The sequence below is a fragment of the Neoarius graeffei genome, chromosome 22 (assembly GCF_027579695.1).
Source record: "Neoarius graeffei isolate fNeoGra1 chromosome 22, fNeoGra1.pri, whole genome shotgun sequence".
NCBI classification, from domain to species: Eukaryota; Metazoa; Chordata; class Actinopteri; order Siluriformes; family Ariidae; genus Neoarius; species Neoarius graeffei.
Window position 1 is genome coordinate 46,559,221 of NC_083590.1, and position 18,613 is coordinate 46,577,833.

At 41.8% G+C, this 18,613-nt stretch overlaps 1 protein-coding gene across 1 annotated transcript in view; it reads left to right on the top strand.

Annotated features, from left to right (window-relative positions):
* Positions 1–18,613, top strand: part of cacng8a (calcium channel, voltage-dependent, gamma subunit 8a) — a 57,520-nt gene that overhangs the window by 25,574 nt on the left and 13,333 nt on the right. The window contains exons 3-4 of the mRNA XM_060904075.1: positions 5,224–5,307; positions 5,486–5,626. Of these exons, the coding sequence (XP_060760058.1) occupies positions 5,224–5,307; positions 5,486–5,626 (225 nt within the window). The remainder of the gene's footprint in view (positions 1–5,223; positions 5,308–5,485; positions 5,627–18,613) is intronic.

Sequence of the window (18,613 nt, forward strand, 5' to 3'; positions counted from 1 at the left end):
ACAGTTGTAAAGAGTGATTATATGAGTTACTACAGTCAAGCCGGAAAGTCTGCACACCCCTTTCACCTTCTCCACATTTTATTACATTACAGACTTATTCTACAATAGATTGAGTTCATTTTTTGTCACAAAATTCTGCACAAAATAGCCCATAATGACAAAGTGAAAGCAGGTTTTCAGAAAATATGCAATTTTATTTTATTGACAAAAATAGGTTATTTAGGGGTTACATGTCTGTACGCACCCTTAGCCTAATACTTGGTTGATGCACCTTTGGCAGCAATTACAGTTTCAAAGCATCTTGGGAAAGATGCTATGAGCTTGGCACACTTGTTTCTGGACATTTTTGCCCATTCCTCTTGACATATCCTTGCAAGCTCCATCAGGTTGGATGGGGAGCATCAGTACACAGCCATTTTCAGCTCCTTCCACAGATGTTCAATTGGATTCAAGTATGGGCTGTGGCTGGGCCACTCAAGGACATTCACAGACTTTCTCCGAAGTCACTCCTTTGTTCTCTTGGCTGTGTGCTTTGGATCGTTGTCATTTTGGAAGGTAACTCTTCGCCCCAGTCTGGGGTCCAGAGTGCTCTGGAGCAGGTTTTCTTCAAGGATCTCAGTATACTTAGCTGCATTCATCTTTCCCTCTATCAGGACTAGTCAACCCATTCTCGCTGCTGAAAAACTTCCCCACATCATGATGCTGGCACCGCCATGCTTCACTGTAAGGATGGCATTAGCCAGGTGATGAGCAGTGCCTGGTTTCCTCCAGACATGAAGTGTGGTATTCAGGCCAAAAAGTTCAATTTTGGTTTCATCAGACCAGAGAACCTTGTTTCTCATGGTTTGAGAGTCCTCTAGGTGTCTTTTGGTAAACTTTGAGCAGGCTGTCATGCACCTTTTACTAAGGAGTGGCTTCCGTTTGGCCACTCTACCATAAAGGCCTGATTTGTGGAGTGCTGCCTGGATGGTTGATCTTCTGAAAGGTTCTCCCATCTCCACAAGGATACACTGGAGCTGTCAGAGTGACCATCGGGTTCCTGCTCACCTCCCTGGCCAAGGCCCGTCTTCCCCAATTGCTCAGTTTGGCCAGGCGGCCAGGTCTAGGAAGAATCTTGGTGGTTCCAAACTTCTTCCATTTACAAATGATGGTGGCCTTTGTGCTCTTTGGGACCTGTAAAGCTGTAACAATTTTTTTTTACCCTTCTCCAGATCTATGCCTTGACACAATCCTGTTTCTGAGGTCTGCAGATAATTCCTTTAACCCCATGGCTTGGAGTTTGCTCTGACATGCACTGTCAACTGTGGGACCTTATACAGGCAGGTGTTGGCAATCCCCAATCATGTCCAATCAATTGAATTTACCACAGGTGAACTCCAATTAAGTTGTAGAAACATCTCAAGCAGTATCAGTGGAAACAAAATGCACCTCAGCTCACTTTTGGGTGTCATATCAAAGGGTGTGCACACTTGTGTACAGTGGTGCTTGAAAGTTTGTGAACCCTTTAGAATTTTCTATATTTCTGCATAAGTATGACCTAAAACATCATCAAATTTTCACACAAGTCCTAAAAGTAGATAAAGAGAACCCAGTTAAACAAATGAGATAAAAATATTATACTTGGTCATTTATTTATTGAGGAAAATGATCCAATATTACATATCTGTGAGTGGCAAAAGTATATGAACCTCTAGGATTAGCAGTTAATTTGAAGGTGAAGTTAGAGTCAGGTGTTTTCAATCAATGGGATGACAACCAGGTGTGAGTAGGCACCCTGTTTTATTTAAAGAACAGGGATCTATCAAAGTCTGATCTTCTCAACATGTCTTTGTGGAAGTGTATCATGGCACGAACAACAGAGATTTCTGAGGACCTCAGAAAAAGTGTTGTTGATGCTCATCAGGCTGGAAAAGGTTACAAAACCATCTCTACAGAGTTTGGACTCCACCAATCCACAGTCAGACAGATTGTGTACAAATGGAGGAAATTCAAAACCATTGTTACCCTCCCCAGGAGTGGTTGACCAACAAAGATCACTCCAAGAGCAAGGCGTGTAATAGTCGGTGAGGTCACAAAGGACCCCAGGGTAACTTCTAAGCAACTGAAGGCCTCTCTCACATTGGCTAATGTTAATGTTCATAAATCCACCATCAGGAGAACACTGACCAACAATGGTGTGCATGGCAGGGTTGCAAGGAGAAAGCCACTGCTCTTCAAAAAGAACATTGATGCTCATCTGCAGTTTGCTAAAGATCATGTGGACAAGCCAGAAGGCTATTGGAAAAAAGTTTTGTGTATGGATGAGACCAAAATAGAATTTTTTGGTTTAAATGAAAAACGTTATATTTGGAGAAAGGAAAACACTGCATTCCAGCATAAGAACCTTATCCCAATTGTGAAGCATGGTGGTGGTAGTATCATGGTTTGGGCCTGTTTTGCTGCACCTGGGCCAGGATAGCTTGCCATCATTGATGTAACAATGAATTCTGAATTATACCAGCGAATTCTAAAAGAAAATGTCAAGACATCTGTCCATGAACTGGATCTCAGTATACTTAGCTGCATTCATCTTTCCCTCTATTAGGACTAGTCAACCCATTCTCGCTGCTGAAAAACTTCCCCACATCATGATGCTGGCACCGCCATGCTTCACTGTAAGGATGGCATTAGCCAGGTGATGAGCAGTGCCTGGTTTCTTCCAGACATGAAGTGTGGTATTCAGGCCAAAAAGTTCAATTTTGGTTTCATCAGACCAGAGAACCTTGTTTCTCATGGTTTGAGAGTCCTCTAGGTGTCTTTTGGTAAACTTTGAGCAGGCTGTCATGCACCTTTTACTAAGGAGTGGCTTCCGTTTGGCCACTCTACCATAAAGGCCTGATTTGTGGAGTGCTGCCTGGATGGTTGATCTTCTGAAAGGTTCTCCCATCTCCACAAGGATACACTGGAGCTGTCAGGGTGACCATCGGGTTCCTGCTCACCTCCCTGGCCAAGGCCCGTCTTCCCCAATTGCTCAGTTTGGCCAGGCGGCCAGGTCTAGGAAGAATCTTGGTGGTTCCAAACTTCTTCCATTTACAAATGATGGTGGCCTTTGTGCTCTTTGGGACCTGTAAAGCTGTAACAATTTTTTTTACCCTTCTCCAGATCTATGCCTTGACACAATCCTGTTTCTGAGGTCTGCAGATAATTCCTTTGACCCCATAGCTTGGAGTTTGCTCTGACATGCACTGTCAACTGTGGGACCTTATACAGGCAGGTGTTGGCAATCCCCAATCATGTCCAATCAATTGAATTTACCACAGGTGGACTCCAATTAAGTTGTAGAAACATCTCAAGCAGTATCACTGGAAACAAAATGCACCTCAGCTCACTTTTGAGTGTCATATCAAAGGGTGTGCACAATTGTGTACAGTGGTGCTTGAAAGTTTGTGAACCCTTTAGAATTTTCTATATTTCTGCATAAGTATGACCTAAAACATCATCAGATTTTCACACAAGTCCTAAAAGTAGATAAAGAGAACCCAGTTAAACAAATGAGATAAAAAAATTATACTTGGTCATTTATTTATTGAGGAAAATGATCCAATATTACATATCTGTGAGTGGCAAAAGTATATGAACCTCTAGGATTAGCAGTTAATTTGAAGGTGAAGTTAGAGTCAGATGTTTTCAATCAATGGGATGACAACCAGGTGTGAGTAGGCACCCTGTTTTATTTAAAGAACAGGGATCTATCAAAGTCTGATCTTCACAACATGTGTTTGTGGAAGTGTATCATGGCACGAACAATGGAGATCATGTGGACAAGCCAGAAGGCTATTGGAAAAAAGTTTTGTGGATGGATGAGACCAAAATAGAACTTTTTGGTTTAAACGAAAAATGTTATATTTGGAGAAAGGAAAACACTGCATTCCAGCATAAGAACCTTATCCCAATTGTGAAACATGGTGGTGGTAGTATCATGGTTTGGGCCTGTTTTGCTGCATCTGGGCCAGGACGGCTTGCCATCATTGATGAAACAATGAATTCTGAATTATACCAGTGAATTCTAAAGGAAAATGTCAGGACATCTGTCCATGAACTGAATCTCAAGAGAAGGTGGGTCATGCATGTTTTGGAATGGCCAAGTCAAAGTCCTGACCTTAATCCAATCGAAATGTTGTAGGAGGACCTGAAGCAAGCAGTTCATGTGAGGAAACCCACCACCATCACAGAGTTGAAGTTGTTCTGCACAGAAGAATGGGCTAAAATTCCTTCAAGCTGGTTTGCAGGACTGATCAACAGTTACCAGAAACATTTAGTTGTGTTTATTGCTGCACAAGGGGGTCACACCAGATACTGAAAGAAAAGGTTCACATACTTTTGCCATTCACAGGTATGTAATATTGGATCATCTTCCTCAATAAAGAAATGACCGAGTGTGTGTGTGTGTGTGTGTGTACACACAAAATTCTAAAGGGTTCACAAACTTTCAAGTACCACTGTACATATATTTAACATTTTGATTTTTAATAAATTAACACAAATGTCTAAAAACCTGCTTTCACTTTGGCATTATGGGCTATTTTGTGTCGAATTTTGTGACAAAAAATAAACTCACCTCATCACCTCTAACCGCTTTATCCTGTTCCACAGGGTCGCAGGCAAGCTGGAGCCTATCCCAGCTGACTACGGGCGAAAGGCGGGGTACACCCTGGACAAGTCGCCAGGTCATCACAGGGCTGACACATAGACACAGACAACCATTCCCACTCACGGTCAATTTCGAGTCACCAGTTAACCTAACCTACATGTCTTTGGACTGTGGGGGAAACCGGAGCACCCGGAGAAAACCCACGTGGAGAACATGCAAACTCCGCACAGAAAGGCCCTCGCTGGCCACGGGGCTCGAATCCGGACCTTCTTGCTGTGAGGTGACAGCACTAACCACTACACCACTGTGCCGCCCCTGCTTGCTTTGTCTTCCACATAATTCAATAATATGAGACAAAAACAGTCACATAAGCTAAATAATACCACTCATCCTGCTGCTCTGAATTCTCTGCTGTCATGCAGCTGCCTAGTTTTAAAAGCTGTCTCGTTGTTATTTGAGTAAACATAATTAGGAAGTTGCGTATGGCTCAGGTCCTTATAATAAATTTGATATCCTTAAAATACTGTAACCATGATTAGCTTTTATCACTTTAAAATACAGAAGCTATTCGCTTAATTTTTTTTCTCTCTCAGGGTCAAAAAGAGGCATGTGCTCCCAGATCAACCATTTCCCAGAGGATGCTGATTATGACCAGGATGCTGCAGAATACCTCTTACGTGAGTTGCATGTGTTTGCAGCCCCTCAGTGTATAAGCTGATGGTTTTTGTTATAAATTTTGGGCTGTTCACTAAGAGTGCATAAGCAGAGGTTTCACTGATGTGTTTCATATCTTGCATCCTGTCTATTCTAATTTTTCTTCTAATTCTCTCCTTTCCTTTCCTCTTATGTTACCAGGTGTCGTCAGGGCCTCCAGTATATTCCCCATTCTCAGTGCTATACTGTTGCTGCTCGGTGGGGTATGTGTTGCATCCAGTCGGTTCTACAAGAGAAAGAGACACATTATCCTGGGAGCAGGCATTTTGTTTGTGGTAGCAGGTAAGCAGAAGTGATTGCTTTAACACTACATGCCCAGCCTCCCATAAAATTTCATTAAAATGTAGTAAGGCTATTAAATTTAGATATGTGTCTATATTATTTAGCACTCTTGGTGAAATTCAGTATTGTGGGAATCAAATAATCATCTCACTGTAATATCACACAGTTCATTTATTTAACACAAGCTGTTTTTGGTGGACAGCACAGCCTGCATGAAAATCTCCTTTAAAGCCCCAAAGACATCACCCATAGAAACCCAGTGAAGCACAGCTTCTATGGGCTCATATGACAGATTCAAGTACACTGTGTTTTCATTGGAGAAAACATTAACGTTCAATGGAAAACATGCTTTTAATACATTATTTTAGGTTCTCTCAAAATGAGGCACAGCTTCATTGGGAATCAGTGTGTTAATGGGCAAATGGGTTTTTCACAGAAAAAATATATGTGTTTATTAGACAGTGAGCCCTTTGCTGTTCCTACCCAGATGCACAGCTTCTTCCTATGTTGATTTGGAGACCCCTTGTAATTATCTGTCATGATTAACATCTCAAACTTAAACATATTAGCAGATTCAAACAGAGGGCTTAGAGCGCTGCAACAGTCAGTTAAGAATTGAACTATATACACTGCAAAAAAATGAAAATTGAATTTGAGGAGAAAATTCCTTAATACTAGTGAAATTATCTTGCTGCATGGACAGATATTTTTACTTGACAAGACATTTTGGAATAAGTTGGTTACAATCTAGAACTAGTTTTAATAATCTCAGAGTTGGTGTCTTGTATTCTTAGATTGTTAGTTGTATCACTTGTTAGTTTATTATTGTAATTGGTAAATATTGTAAATAAAGTGTAAGCATTAAGTTAAGTTTGGTTATTTGCCTTGGCTTTTTGTTTAATTATAGGTCTAGATATCTAGCTGTTGCTACCCTAATCAATGAAATTGAGGTAGTTAGTGGGTTAGCATACAAAGACTACAAATTTTCTCGATCTGATTTTGGAAATGATTTATGATGCTTTTACTTATGAGGAGAGACTGAGAATTAAACTGAAGGGCAGACCAACAGATGAAAGACATAAAACAGAACTCAAATGCATATATACTGAATACTTCAGTAACACACACCTGTGCTTCTCCTATTTTAAAAGACACCAGTTGCCACTGAAAGTAGGCCAAATGAAGCATCCTTTCCTCTAAAGACATAGCATTAAGAGCAGATACTGTTACTTAGCTTTTACTTTGACTTTTACCTCTCTGCTCTGGGTAATTAAGTGCTCATTTTTAACTGTTTAAATGCTGCCAATATAAAAGGCAATATATTATACTATAGCAAGGAAAACTTGCATTTCTCTCACAGGTCAGACATAAATATGGAGTTTGGATGCAATCTTCTGAGGTGGTTTAGTAACAGGTCTAAACTCAGCCCATGTTTACATTAGACCGTATCAGCGGATCATCAGATTAACGTTTTTAAAACAATTAGTGTGCACACAGCAACGCCAATACACGATTTGCGTGCACACAGCAACACCAATACACGGATACGCTCGGCTCCGCAGGCATCCTGCGCTCCAAATCACTCCGCCCTGAACAGCGAGTGCCCTCTGGAGGGTGTGCACTCCGGCCCTGCGCAGCTCACACAGCGCGCGAGTGAAGTGCACAAGCAGTGTTTTCGGGACTGAGCCGCTGTGTGTGTGATCCCAGCGCACATCACTTACCACTTGCAAGTGGAAGGATGGCAAGCCTAAAGACAATCATAACTACACAATGGGCAGTATTTGCATCAGTATTTGCAGTATTTTCATACTTTTATACTCTTTAATGAAAGGTGATACAAGGCGGAAGTCCGCGCCGTTTTTCAGCAGTCGCGTCACATGACCAACGCCAGCGAATCAGGAAGGTGGATGTCACAGTGACGTTGTCCAATGATGACGCCAGCTAGAGCTCAGCTCAGCGTATCCGCGTATCTCAATGTTTACACAGCACCGGATCAGACACGATCTGGATTGAATACGTGGACCCTGGCGGATTCCCGTTTCCCGGCGTTTCCAGGCGGTTTAATGTAAACGGACAGTGCATCCGCGAAGAAAACGAGACAGATACGGTCTAATGTAAACTTGGCCTCAGTATGAACATAACAGTTGATGTAATGCAAAAGATTATATTTCCACTATAGGTAAAGACAAGAATACATAGCACATAATGCTTTGTCTGGAGTTAAGGCCATATATAGTTTGACAGTCAGGGCTGATGGTGATGAGCCATCCTGCAGAACGACTAGTGTGAGGATAGATGACGCATTAAAAAATTTGAACTGGTACAATGAACCAATGGCTGAGTTTTTCTGGAAGATAAACAGAGGATTTCTTTCCCTCAGTTGAGTCCCTTTGGGTCTCTTCTTATATCATTATATGTGTATGTAAAAGTGCATATAAAATAATTTAGTGCATATAAAAGAATTATAAAAGAATGCCAACACCTTCTATTTGCTCTGGGAAGTGATCAGGCTTGGCCAAGAAATGTAAGCAATTGTATTTGCCCTGCCATCCTCTCCACATAGCCATTGGATGAAAGCTTTTCATGCCTGGGATGTGAAATGGGCTTTTCAGTCTGACACAATCCCTGTGTCCAAAATCACTCACTACTCACTATATAGTGGACTATATAGTGAGTTCGCCATTTTGTAGTGCTGTCTGAATGTATAGTGAGAATTATTACATCCTATATAGTGGACTCATAGTATCCCACAATGCACCGTGAAAAGTAGTGTACAACCAATGGTCACTAACCAAGCAATATATACCATCATACATTACAGTCATGCTGAAAGAAAAAAAAGTGTGTTGGGGTGAATGGACAGAGGAAGAAACACATTATAAATGGACATTCAAGTACAATTAAAAATCGTAAGAGAATAGAAAAAAAAACTAAAATAGAATAAAACAGATAAAATACAAGAATAAAAGTTACAGTGCAGCACGAGGAATTAATCAAAAGCCTCAAATTTGATTTTATAAAAGGTAGCGACAAAGAAGAAAGTATTCAAGCTTGATTTAAAATAACTGAAAGATGCAGCAGACACAAAGTACTTTGCATTTATTAATGTGGGAAATACACTCAGTATAATATGTATTTATTATTTTGAAAACCCACCAGCTATGGCACGTTTTTATTGTGTGACAGAAATGACGTAAATAACGGCATGGCAGAGTAGTGTCTGAAGGTGTTTTTTTTTTTTTTTTTCATTTTACCAATGAGCTCACTATATTGTCCTCTATATAGAATTTCCTATATAGTGTACTCACTATATAGGAAATTCTATATAGAGGACTCTATATAAAGGACTCTATAGAGAGTAGTGAATGAGTGAGTGAGTTCAGACAAAGCCAACGTCTCAAGTTGTAGAACACATAATATGGATCATGGATGATGGATTCATAAATTAAGATGAGATAGCAATAAAACCAATTTTTAAAAAAATAGAGACATAGAAAACCCGTATGTTTGTCACTCATCCAGGGCTCTTTTGGAACCTCAGTAATGCTACTTCTCTCATGCAAAACTGATCACAAGGTGTTGCCAGTAATCTATATCCTCCAGCATGATAATCTCTGGAGTCAGGGTTTTTTTTTTGGTTTTGGAAATGACGGCAACCAGAGTTAAATCCCTTTGCTGTTGAGATTACATAGTCCTGTCAGGCACAACACGTCTACAAAAAAAAAATGCCAGGAATGGATCAGTATATCAGAGTGGGAGCTATGCTGAACTAATTAAGTCAGTGAAAGTCTTCTCAGCTCCCTTTGACATGAAATCTTTCAGGAGTACTTAAGAGTCAGTCAAGAGAGTGATAATGGTGCTGAATTGCCTTGTGAATCCTTTGGTAGAAATTGGTCAAATGCAGGAAGTGCTATAGATAGTTTTCACATGACGTCACAGAGTCGGGGATTCCCTGGTGGCGGCCATCTTGTAAGGCAAGCTTACCGTATGGGTCACTGAGCACACATTGTAACGCGCGAGTTACATTTATTTATATATTATTTACATTTATAGTTACATTATTACTATTTAAAGCTAGCAATGGTGCACACCTGTTGTATTCACGGCTGTCGTAATAGGTCAGATGATGACGTCAAGCGGAGCTTTTATGGAATTCCCACTGTACGGGAGCACGAAGGCGAGCAAACAAAGAAACTCAGCATACAAAGGAGAAATCTATGGCTTGCAAGAATCAACCACAAGGATTTTCAGCCTTCCAAACACAGCAAAGTCTGCTCCGATCATTTTATAAGTGGTAAGTTGTTTAAATAAACAATCGTGTAACAAGCCTACATACCAGTTAATTATATTAAAAAGTTTATACTGACATGGTACTGTAATACCACTAATGGATGTAAAATTTGTCTTAAATCAACTCTATATTATACACACATATTTATATGCAGTGTTGAGAGCTCTAAAACTCCAATGTGTACATACCTTGGCTGTAATTAGGACATGGCTCTCACTTGTTTTGGTGGACTTCACGGACCCAGCCACAGACAAAATAATTGTATGACTCCAGCGACTTGTATGCTTTGAGGTCGTCAAGTGTGTAGGCGCTTTTAGTATTCACGAAATAGTTCACAATATCAGGATACGATATGGATGGCAGCCCTGCATAGTCACTTGAAAATGCTTCTTTGTCCACTTCGTAGGGGTCAATTCCCCCAATCAAGGACAGTTTGGCTGCATACCGTTGTCGTGAGATGTCGTCCAATGTATCTATATACTTCCGTTTGCTTGATTTTGCCGACATTGATCTTTATTTTAGAAAACTGACTATATAACTTAATAAATTTGTCCGAGATAACGTAGCCGGTAGTGGCGATGGTCCGTTTTGTTTGCCCTGCAAGATGGCGGCTGGGGGGCATTCCCCGGAATGCCGTGACGTCAGTGAAAACTATCTATACCTCCTTAATGGACACTGTTACGCCCTGAGACATGATGTGCTATGAGTACAGTGTCTGTTTTGTTGGCAGTTCATTTACCCTTTTTTCCCACATGCATGACCTGCCCCGTTTGCCAGCGTACAATGTTGTGACACCTCAGCACTGCTTGAACCCAGTGCCACCCCCCATCGGAAAGCTTTAAGTCTGGGGTGACAGGAAATAACATGGCTAGATAAAATTTATTCTTCTGTACCTTAACATACAGTGTGACACTACTAGCTTTGGTAATGTTATGTTTATGTAATGGTTGTGCTTTTCCATATCTGCCAGATTATTTTTGTACACTAAGATGCATCCATAGAAAGGATCTTGTTAATACATTACTGAATATGAGTGGAGTGTTAGGTGTTATCTGGTCACACTATCATCAGGAGCTCACACATTTAAATCCTGAGGATGCCAGAGTCATCTGTGGCCAGGAGCCAAAGGAGCGAAAAATTGGCCATGCCAATTTGATGGCATACTCTCTCTGCTGTCAATCACAATGACACTAGCCATTCGTGGGTGTCTCTGAGCTCATGCATGCGGATGAAGGCAGATAGCACTTATCTACAAACATGTTATGTTGCCCTGTGACACAGCATGAGCAGCAGTTTAAAAAGATGCAGTTGGCTGGCTTCATATAATTCACAGGATGCATGTGCCTTCATTCTCCATGGTGGGTAGTTGCTGTACGATAAGGGAGGGCTAGCTGGCACATCAGAATTGGCAAGTGACCAAATTGGGAGGGGGAAAAAATAAAAAACATATACATGAAAGACAACTCCCATGTTTTTTTGTTTATTTGTTTGTTTATTAAGAAAGCAGGATTTGAAGATCAGACACACTTCAACTGGGATCACTCCAGGTGAATGATTTTGTTACGTGTGAGCCATATCACAATCACTTGTGTTGTTTGTACAGTTAGAGTCACAAAACAACAGATGCCAAGTGATAAAAGTTGTGTAATGTAAGCAGCACAGCATTTCTCAGATTTTGAAAATCATTTAGTGTCTACTGTTGTATCTGTTTTATTTACGATAATTAGAACCTGGTACATACAGAATTCAATTATTGTGATATGGTCATGGGGTGTGTATATTGAGGACTTCACTACATTGAATTTGGGAATGTGACACTTTCTAAAGGTTTGGGAAGCAAATACAGAGTACGGTTTCTAAAATTACTGGTAAAGACATTGCATCATGTCCAAAGATATGCACCCAAATACATCCAAAACACTGGCATGAAGAATTAAAATTTTGTAAGCCTCTTGCTTGATTGCATTTGAAAAACAGAATAAAATTATGTATTCAGACAATTTTGTTTTTGTGATTTACAATAAATCTTGTGCATATGTTCACTTCAAATTTACACACACAATCTCTTTTGATTTTTACTTATAAATATGAACAAAAAGTATGTATTATCTATATTATAAGCATAAAAAGATATATTTTTTGAAAATTGATAAGAGAAAAAGTATAAACACCACAAATTAACAGCATTAATACTTTGCTGCAAAGCTGTTGGCAATTACACTCTCTGGATGTCTGTTATAATAAATAATTAGCTTTTGGTTTAATTTTTGCCCATTCCTCTTGGTAAATCATCTTAAATTCACCAAAGTTATGAGGGTATATCTGATGGGCTCAATTTGTGGTATAACAGAGAGGAATTGAGGAGGGTACAGAAGGAGCTGAGAAGAAAGATCAGGGAAGGGAAAGTCCGCTGCAGCAGAGCAACGTGAGTGGAGTCTGGAGGGGCCTTAAAACCATCTCAGGGCTTAAGGAGTCCAATAGGCAGCTTGGAGGTGAGTTGCAATGGGCAAACGACCTGAACAACTTCTTTAACAGATTTGATCAGGCACCAGCCCTCCCCCCAGATCAGCCCACTGTGTGTCTCTTCCTAGTCATCATCACCCAGCCCACAGACCTCCTCCTCACCCTCTCAGCACCCCTCAACCATCATACCTCCAGCTCAGTGCTTCATACCTCCATGCATAACACTGAGCACTCAGCTGTGCTCTTCTTTGTCCTTCAACAGAGGACAAGTCAAGATGGTACTGAGTAAGATGAAGGTGAGAAAGGCTGCAGGTCCTGATGGCATCAACCCTGGGCTCCTGAGGCATTGTGCTGACCAGCTGTGTGCAATAGTGTGGGACATTTTCAACTTGAGCCTGAAACAGGAAAGAGTGCCGGTCCTTTGGAAGACGTCGTGTGTAGTTCCGATACCAAAACTGCACACCCCACTGAGTTTAACGGACATAGACCAGTGGCGCTGACCTCTCACCTGATGAAGGCTCTGGAAAGACTTGTTCTGGCACATCTCCGTACACTCATGGGGCCAGCTATGGATCCCCTGCAGTTTGCCTACCAGCCAGGCATTGGGGTGGAAGATGCAGTCATCTACCTGCTTCACAGATTTCTCTCTCATCTTGAAAAGGCAGGAAGCACTGTTAGAATCATGTTCTTTGATCTATCCAGTGCCTTCAACACCATCCAGCTGACTCTTCTGAGGAGTAAGATGGAGAGCGCAGGGGTGGACCATCATCTTACCTCCTGGACTATGGACTATCTCACAAACAGACCACAGTATGTGAGACTAAAGGACTGTGTGTCAGACACCATTCTTTGCAGCACGGGCTCCACAGGGGACAATCCTGGCCCCATTTCTGTTCACACTTTACACTGTGGACTTTAGATACAATACAACTACCTGTCATCTACAGAAGTTCTCTGATGACTCTGCTATTGTGGGCTATATCTTAGATGGTGATGATGGCGAGTACAGAGAACTGACAAGGAACTTTGTGGACTGGTGCCAACGGAACTCCCTCCAGATCAATACAAGTAAAACCAAGGAACTGATGGTGGATTTCCGCAGGACGAGGTTCTCTTCACCTACCCCAGTGAACATTCAGGGAAAGGACATTGAGATCATTAGGAGCTACAAGTACCTGGGCATTCATCTGAACAATAAATTGGACTGGACTGATCTCACACAAACACGCCCTGTACAAGAAAGGCCAAAGCAGACTCCACCTGCTGAGGAGGCTCAGGGCCTTTGGAGTACAGGGCCCACTTCTGGACTCTTTTTATGACTCTGTGGTGGCATCAGCCGTATTCTATGGAGTTGTCTGTTGGGGAAGCAGCATCACAACAGCAGAGAGGAAAACCTGAACAAACTGATTAGGAAGGCAGGATCTGTCCTGGGCTGTGCATTGGACTCAGTGGATATAGTGGGGGAGAGGAGGATGTTAGCCAAGTTGTCATCCTTAATGGTGAACACCTCCCATCCACTGCAGGAGACAGTAGCAGCACTGGGCAGCTCCTTCAGTGACCGGCTCCTCCATCTGCGGTGTGTTAAGGAGAGATACAGCAGCTCCTTCCTCCCTACTGCTGTGAGACTGTACAACCAGCACTTCACCAAGCACAGCACCAGTCACTCCTCACAATAATGAACAATACTGTCCAGATCACTTCTACATCCATAGAAACCCCTCTGAACGTAGACTGTGTGCACTGACTATCAGCATCAGTACTTTACAGCAAACTGCTAGCTAACACATGGTTAAAATGGTTCTTGTGTAATATACTGACTTACTTGTGCAATACTATCTGGGTAATACTGGTAATAATACCTGTGCAATACTTACACATGCAATACCACCTTTGTAATACACTTGCCTGGATTGGCCAGACTTCAGATGTTTCCATCGCTGGCCACAATGTGCCTCCATTCCATATGAGATGATGCCCTTCTCATCCATGTTGTCCCGAGATTGTTGTTCAGCTCATCTTTCCATCGTTTTGGAGGTCGCCCGTGTGGTCTTTTCCAATTCCTTGGATACTACTCGACAATTGCGTGAGTCCATCGGTTGTCTTTAAGTCTGGTGACATGGCCTGCCCAGTTGAGCTTCCGTCTCCGGTATTCTGTGATCATGTCGTTCATTCCACTTCTCTCTCGTATCACCTCGTTTCTGATGTGCTCCCTCAATGAGATTCCCAGCATCCATCTTTCCATGGCCCTTTGGGTCATACTCAGTCTTTGCTCCTCTTTTCATGTGGTGGCCCAAGTCTCGCTTCCGCATAGCATCGCGGGTAAGGCTGTACTGTTAAACAGTTTCGCACGTGTGAGCTTGGACATTCTTGCTGTCAGCACTTCTTTTTTTCCCTGAGTGTTGACGTTAATTGCTAATCTTTTTTAATTTTTTGTTTCTACAAATAATTTTCCAGTATCATCTTCATTTTTATTGTACTGTCGCTTTCCTTTTTGTACTTTCCACTTTCGCTTTCCTTTTTCCGCTTTTTTCTTTTTTTCAGAAGAACGCCGATACCGGACGCTTCTCATCTCATCTCATTAACTCTAGCCGCTTTATCCTTCTACAGGGTCGCAGGCAAGCTGGAGCCTATCCCAGCTGACTATGGGCGAAAGGCGGGGTACACCCTGGACAAGTCGCCAGGTCATCACAGGGCTGACACATAGACACAGACAACCATTCACACTCACATTCACACCTACGGTCAATTTAGAGTCACCAGTTAACCTAACCTGCATGTCTTTGGACTGTGGGGGAAACCGGAGCACCCGGAGGAAACCCACGTGGACACGGGGAGAACATGCAAACTCCACACAGAAAGGCCCTCGCCGGGCTCGAACCCAGGACCTTCTTGCTGTGAGGCGACAGCGCTAACCACTACACCACCGTGCCGCCCACCGGAAGCTTTCTTTTTCTTTTTTCTCCTCCTGCGTAAAGACCACAAGCGGAGGCCATCCACATCGGATCTGCTTTAATATCAACAGATCTTTGATTAAGGTATGTGAATCCTTTCATCATGGCACACCTTCAGCCTGTTCAGTGTGATGAGTGCAGGATGTTTAGTCATTCTTCCTCCGTTGCTAGCGATAGCTTTATTACCTTTATTTGTGATAAGTGCAGATTAGTTAGTTCTCTGATGGAGAAGATTACAGTGCTAGAAGCGTGTGTCCAGGCTTTAGAGAAGGTCAGTGAGCATGAGAACAGTGTAGTTTCTGCAAAGGAAAGTCTGGATGCCCTAGGTAGAGTTAGTAATCCCCCAACTCCGGCATTAGAGACCTTACAGCAGGGTGAATGGGTGACGGCTCGGCGGTATAAGCGTAGAGCCAAAGCTACCGCTGAGGCTCGCCCACGGAAGCACCACTCCTCTCCACGTCACGTGTCGAACAGGTTTGCTCTCCTTAGTGATGTACCCACTGAGAAACCTGAAAGAGCTCTGGTTATAGGGGACTCTATCATACGGCACGTGAAATTAGCTCAGCCTTTAGGGGCACCAGCAGCTTTAGTCAGGTGTATACCGGGAGCCAGGGTGCCGGACATAGCAGGTAATCTTAGGGTCCTAGGCAAGCATAGATTCTCAAAGATAGTTATCCATGCAGGAGCTAATGATATACGCCTTTGTCAGTCTGAGGTTACTAAGAGTAACTTTGTAGAGGTGTTTAAATTAGCGAAGGCAATGTCCGATGCTGTAGTATGCTCTGGCCCCAACCCAATGTGGCGTGGCGACGTAGCTTACAGCAGGTTATGGTCGCTGAACTGCTGGCTGTCCAGGTGGTGCTCTGCAAACAGTGTGGGCTTTATAGATAATTGGGCTAATTTTGAGGGCACTGCTGGCCTGTTAGGGCAGGACAGTATCCATCCCACTCGGGAAGATGCTGCTCTCATTTCCTGCAGCATAGGTCATAGTCTCAGAACAGGCCTAGTTAATTTCTGACAATCCAGAGCCATGGCCAGGGAGCAGACAAACAGGCTAAACCGACTGTCTGCTAGCTGCACAGAGTCGTCACTCAGGGTCCACTACATCAAGACTGTGTCTGTTCCCCGAGCTAAACAAAAAGGTGGAAATATTCAGAGAGTTTGTTCCAGTAACCTAATCAATATAAAATTACATCATGCTGACTGTACAGCTGCTGCCAGCACTGTTGATCTAAAGGTGGGGCTATTAAATATTAGATCTCTTACATCTAAAGCGCTAATGGTTAATGAACTCATTACTGATCAGGAGTTTAATGTACTTTGTTTAACTGAAACATGGATTAAACCAAATGAATATATAGCATTAAATGAAGCGAGTCCTCCTGTATACAGTTATATACACCAGCCTCATCTAACTGGCAGAGGAGGAGGCATCAAGGTTATTTATAATGATTATCTAGGTGTAACACAAAAACCTTGTTATAAATTTAATACATTTGAAGTTTTTCATACTCATATAATGTACAGTGGTGCTTGAAAGTTTGTGAACCCTTTAGAATTTTCTATATTTCTGCATAAATATGACCTAAAACATCATCAGATTTTCATACAAGTCTTAAAAGTAGATAAAGAGAACCCAGTTAAACAAATGAGACAAAAATATTATACTTGGTCATTTATTTATTGAGGAAAATGATCCAATATTACATATCTGTGAGTGGCAAAAGTATGTGAACCTTGGCTTTCAGTATCTGGTGTGACCCCCTTGTGCAGCAATAACTGCAACTAAACATTTCTGGTAACTGTTGATCAGTCCTGCACACCGGCTTGGAGGAATTTTAGCCCATTCCTCCGTACAGAACACCTCACATGGGTTTCCTCACATGAACTGCTCACTTCAGGTTCTTCCACAACATTTTGATTGAATTAAGGTCAGGACTTTGACTTGGCCATTCCAAAACATTAATTTTATTCTTCTTTAACCAATCTTTGGTAGAATGACTTGTGTGCTTAGGGTCATTGTCTTGTTGCATGACCCACCTTCTCTTGAGATTCAGTTCATGGACAGATGTCCTGACATTTTCTTTTAGAATTCGCTGGTATAATTCAGAATTCATTGTTCCATCAATGATGGCAAGCCGTGCTGGCCCAGATGAAGCAAAACAGGCCCAAACCATGATACTACCACCACCATGTTTCACAGATGGGATAAGGTTCTTATGCTGGAATGCAGTGTTTTCCTTTCTCCAAACATAACGCTTCCCATTTGAAACAAAAAGTTCTATTTTGGTCTCATCCGTCCACAACACATTTTTCCAATAGCCTTCTGGATTGTCCACGTGATGTTTAGCAAACTGCAGATGAGCAGCAATGTTCTTTTTGGAGAGCAGTGACTTTCTCCTTGCAACCCTGCCATGCACACCATTATTGTTCAGTGTTCTCCTGATGGTGGACTCATAAACATTAACATTAGCCAATTTGAGCAAGGCCTTCAGTTGCTTAGAAGTTACCCTGGGGTCCTTTGTGGCCTTTCTGACTATTATATGCCTTGCTCTTGGAGTGATCTTTGTTGGTCAACCACTCCTGGGGAGGGTAACAGTGGTATTGAATTTCCTCCATTTGTACACAGTCTGTCTTCCTGTGGATTGGTGAAGTCCAAACTCTTTAGAGATGGTTTTGTAACCTTTTCCAGCCTGATGAGCATCAACAATGCTTTTTCAGAGGTCTTCAGAAATCTCCTTTGTTAGTGCCATGATACACTTCCACAAACATGTGTTGTGAAGATCAGACTTTGATAGATCCCTGTTCTTTAAATAAAACAGGGTGCCCACTCACACCTGATTGTCATCCCATTGATTGAAAACACCTGACTCAAATTTCACCTTCAAATTAACTGCTAATCCTAGAGGTTCACATACTTTTGCCATTCACAGATATGTAATATTGGATCATTTTCCTCAATAAATAAATAACCAAGTATAATATTTTTGTCTCATTTGTTTAACTGGGTTCTCTTTATCTACTTTTAGGACTTGTGTGAAAATCTGATGATGTTTTAGGTCTTATTTATGCAGAAATATAGAAAATTCTAAAGAGTTCACAAACTTTCAAGCACCACTGTATGTAGCCTCGAAAAATAAGTCTACCCAGTTAATTCCATTACTTATTATTTACAGGCCCCCGGGGCCATATTCTGAGTTTCTTTCTGAATTTGCAGATTTTATCTCAGATCTGGTTATTTCCTTAGACAAAGCTTTAGTTGTTGGAGATTTTAATATTCAC